The sequence below is a fragment of the Mastomys coucha genome, unplaced genomic scaffold (assembly GCF_008632895.1).
Source record: "Mastomys coucha isolate ucsf_1 unplaced genomic scaffold, UCSF_Mcou_1 pScaffold23, whole genome shotgun sequence".
In the NCBI taxonomy this organism is placed as follows: Eukaryota; Metazoa; Chordata; class Mammalia; order Rodentia; family Muridae; genus Mastomys; species Mastomys coucha.
The window spans coordinates 104,423,751-104,427,776 of NW_022196906.1; the positions used below are offsets into that span (position 1 = coordinate 104,423,751).

Genomic DNA, 4,026 nt, shown 5'->3' on the forward strand with positions numbered 1-4,026 from the left:
ACAACAAAAAAAAAAGAAGAAGAACCTGTTTTAAATTTAAAATTTTTATATTTAGAAAATTAAAATTTAAAAGTTAAAAGCAAAACATTTAAATTTCAGTATATGTATATATATGTATATATATATATATATATATATGTATATGTGTGTGTGTGTGTGTGAAAGTGTATGCAGTACCCACAGAGGCCAGAAGATGGCATCAGATTCTCCAAAGCTGGACTTAGAGATAGTTATAAGCTTCCCAATGTGGAATGCTAGAAACTGAATTTGGGCCCCCTATAAAAATAGTGCTCACTTTGAGCCATTTCTCCAGCCTCCCCACTGTACTTCATTATTTTCCCAGGGTGAGCCAATTGTAGTGGTGCATTCCTTTGTCGTGAGAGAGATTCTCAATACATTTCCTAGGGTGAGCCAATTGTAATGGTACAATCCTGTTACCCCAGCATTTGGGAAGCTAAGGTAGGAAGGTGGCTGAATTTAAGGCCAGCCTGAACTACACAGTGAGGCTTTGTCTCAAAGAAACAAAGATGCCCAGGCTGGCCGTGAAATCACTCTGTAGCCCAGGTAGGCTTTGAACTTGTGACCCTCCTGTCTTTGCTCTTGAATAGCTGGACTTAAAGATCTGCACCATCATACCTGGCCTTACATAGCTGAACTTATTCTTGTGTTCTTTTTCTCTTACCCCTCTTGGTAGTGCTAAGGGTCAAATCCAACCTTGTGCATATTAGGCAAGTGCTCTACTGGTGGGCTATACTCCCAGCCCCTCTTCTGTCCTCTTTCTGAGTTAACCTTAAGTCACAACTACTTAGTGAATCCAAACCGAAGGACTGCTACTGTGGTTGCAGATACTCATAATCCCATCTCTTAGCAGGCTGAGGTAGTAAGACAGTGAGTTCAAGGTCAGCCTTGCCACCTGTAAGAACCCTGTATAAAAACATTTCTTTGTAATTAAACTTAAATATGAAAATTAGTGCTGTGGGACGGCTCAGTGGGGAAAGGTATCAGCCATTAAGCCAGATGCCCTGAGTCAGTCCTCAGGACCCATGGTCGTCCTCTGACTTATAAATACACATACACAATACATAAATAGTCATCAAAGAAAATCAAACCACACTGACCGTTACCAAGGAGAAAGAACCCCTTAATCATGTTTTACAAAAGACCTAGCAATACTATTCCTGTCTGTCTACCCAAGAGAAACAAATACATGATGCATATACATATACTCACAAAGATTCATATGTAAGTGTTCAGAGCAGCATTACTCATAGCCATCAAAGGTTGTCACCAAGATATCTGTTAGCCAGTGAATAGGTAAACATCTCTACAGTGGAAAATTAGCAGCAAAAGGAAACAGGTAGGGGAAGCCAGACAGAATGGGATGCATTCTATAAAATACATGAACCTTGGAAACATTGTAGCAGTCAGCCACAGAAGACCATGTACTGCAGGAGTTCTGCCATGAAAAATCCAGAATAGCCACACAAAGAACCAGAAAGCAGCTGAGTGTTTGCCTGAAAAAGGAGTGAAAAGAGCCTGCACACTGGCCCCAGGGAGCTCTGGGGTAATGGAGCAGTTCTGAAATAGGACTGTGATAATGTACCATTCTGTACATTTACTAGAAATCATTGCATTGCAAAAAGTAATAGCAGACAAGTGCCTTTTATGGTATATAAATTATAACAGCCAGGTATGATGGTATGCCCCTATAATCTCAGCACTCAGGAGGCTAAGGCAGGTGAATTTAAGAGTTCATGGCCAACATGTGCTACACAGCAAGATCAAATAAAGAAATAAAAATCATAACTAACAAAACTTTTCTTAAAACATCACATGGTGATTTTTGCCTTTGACCCATGAGTCCACGGGAAGAAAGAGCTTCCTCTGGTGGCAGGGACATTTTATAGGAACCTTTGGAATTTTATTTTATTTTTGTGCAGGATTTTTTTTTTGTTGTTTGGTTTTGTTTTTTGTTTTTTGTTTTTCGAGACAGGGTTTCTCTGTTTAACCCTGGCTGGCCTGGAACTCACTCTGTAGACCAGGCTGGCCTTGAACTCAGAAATCCACCTGCCTCTGCCTCCCAAGTGCTGGGATTAAAGGGCTAGGCTATTTCCTCACAACAAGAGTTCCTCAAATATCGATGCCTTCCAGAACCATGTCTTTGCTGAGCTCTTGTGGGAAAGGGACAAATGAAAAGCCTAGAGAAGCTCACCGTGGGGCCGCAGAGGTCACTCACTAGAAGCACTGGCTCCCCTTCCAAAGGTTCAATTCCTAGCACCTACACGAAGGCATAGCTGCCTGCAATTCCAGTTCCAGGGGATCTGACATCTTCCTCTGGCCTCTGTAGGCACCAGGCCACATGTGATGCACAGACTAAAGACCCATACACATAAAACAACTTAGAAAAGAACAACAACAAATTCACTATGGCATTGAAGAGGGAGTGGGAAAGGCCTGTGACATAGCACAGTGTGAGCCCTGTTCCAGGAGTATCAGGTACCCTAGTGGGTGTGGTCAGGACATGCATTCAGCTGAGCCATTTTGCTGACCTCTGTGTCATTTTACTATTGGTGCTTTTGTATCACTTATATCATAGTATGATTTTAGATCTTGCATTTCTCAGTTATTAAAACCTATCTGTCAGTGATCAATAAGAACAGGGCATAATAATGTATATGTATAAAAATGCCCCATTAAGCCCATCACTTTGTATGCCAACTTTAAATATTAATTTAAAAAATATATTTGTCAAGCTGGATATAATAACTCACACCTATAATTCAAGTGCTTGTGAGGCAGAGGCAGGAGGGTCTCTGAGTTTGAGGTCAGTCTGGACTACAGAATGAGTTTCAGGCTAGCCAGAGCTACATAATGGGACCCTGTGTCCAAAATAAGTAAACAAGCAAACAAATGCTTTCTTGGCTGTCTAACATTCCTGTGTACTGATCTCAGGTTGTTTGATATGCAGTTGATACCATTCCAGTGTTCATGAACATCTTAAGCCTTTTTTTTTTTTTTTTTTTGCAAAATGTTTTCATGTTTTCCTTATTCTTATTTTGCATGTGTGGGTATTTTGGCTGCATGTATGTCTGTGTACTACTTGCTTTCAGGACTCACTGAAGTCAGAAGAGAGTATTGGATTCCTGGAACTGGAGTTAGAAACAGTTGTGAGCCCCCATGTGGTTGCTAGGAATTGAACTCTGGACCTCTGGAAGAGCAGCCAGTGCTCTCAACTGCTGAGCCATCTCTCCAACCCATATCTTAAGCCTTTTGATTCTTACTGTGTCTCACTTCTCAGAAAACATCAGTTTGTACACTTCACCTCAAATCTCTGGTGGGGAAAGTACAAGACCAAATCCAGTTTCTCTTCCTTTTATTAGTTTACCAAACAACAACAACAACATTTTCCCAGAAGGCCGAGCTGATCGTCATGGTCTGAGTATTGGGCAATGACTCAGATTCCTTGTTGTCAGTTCGCATTTACTTTCTTTCCTCTCCAGGGTGAGACCAACAGGATCATTGCCTCCCACACGATGAACAAGAACTCATCCAGGTCACACTGCATTTTCACCATCTACATGGAGGTTGGTGCATGCTCTTTGTTCAGCAGAAAAGGACTGGCGACTCCCATGGGGGCCATGCAGTCAGAAGCTCCTCCCAGGGCATTCTAAATTGTCTGGATGTTTTTGTAGGCCCATTCTCGGACCTTATCAGATGAAAAGTATATCACTTCCAAAATCAACCTGGTAGATCTGGCAGGCTCAGAGAGGCTCAGCAAGTCTGGGGTAAGTGAGGGGAGCGGGCAGCTTGTCAACAAGCCACAGACTCTGTGGCAGAGAGCCTGTGTGCATGCATATCCCACACAGGATGCTTGAGAACACCCAGATGAAGCAGAGTGTTTTCCTAACCATATGTGAGATGATTCCCCTTAACATAATGCCTATGTTAGAAGTAAGCCTGTGCCGGGCGGTGGTGGCGCACGCCTTTAATCCCAGCACTTGGGAGGCAGAGGCAGGCGGATTTCTG

The 4,026-nt window shown here is 42.4% G+C and overlaps 1 protein-coding gene across 10 annotated transcripts in view; it reads left to right on the forward strand.

Annotated features, from left to right (window-relative positions):
* Kif9 (kinesin family member 9) overlaps positions 1-4,026 on the forward strand; it is a 44,496-nt gene that overhangs the window by 13,307 nt on the left and 27,163 nt on the right. For all 10 annotated transcript variants that reach the window (XM_031344034.1, XM_031344033.1, XM_031344041.1 and 7 more), the window contains 2 exons: positions 3,501-3,584; positions 3,693-3,785. In XM_031344034.1, coding sequence (XP_031199894.1) covers positions 3,501-3,584; positions 3,693-3,785 — 177 coding nt within the window. The remainder of the gene's footprint in view (positions 1-3,500; positions 3,585-3,692; positions 3,786-4,026) is intronic.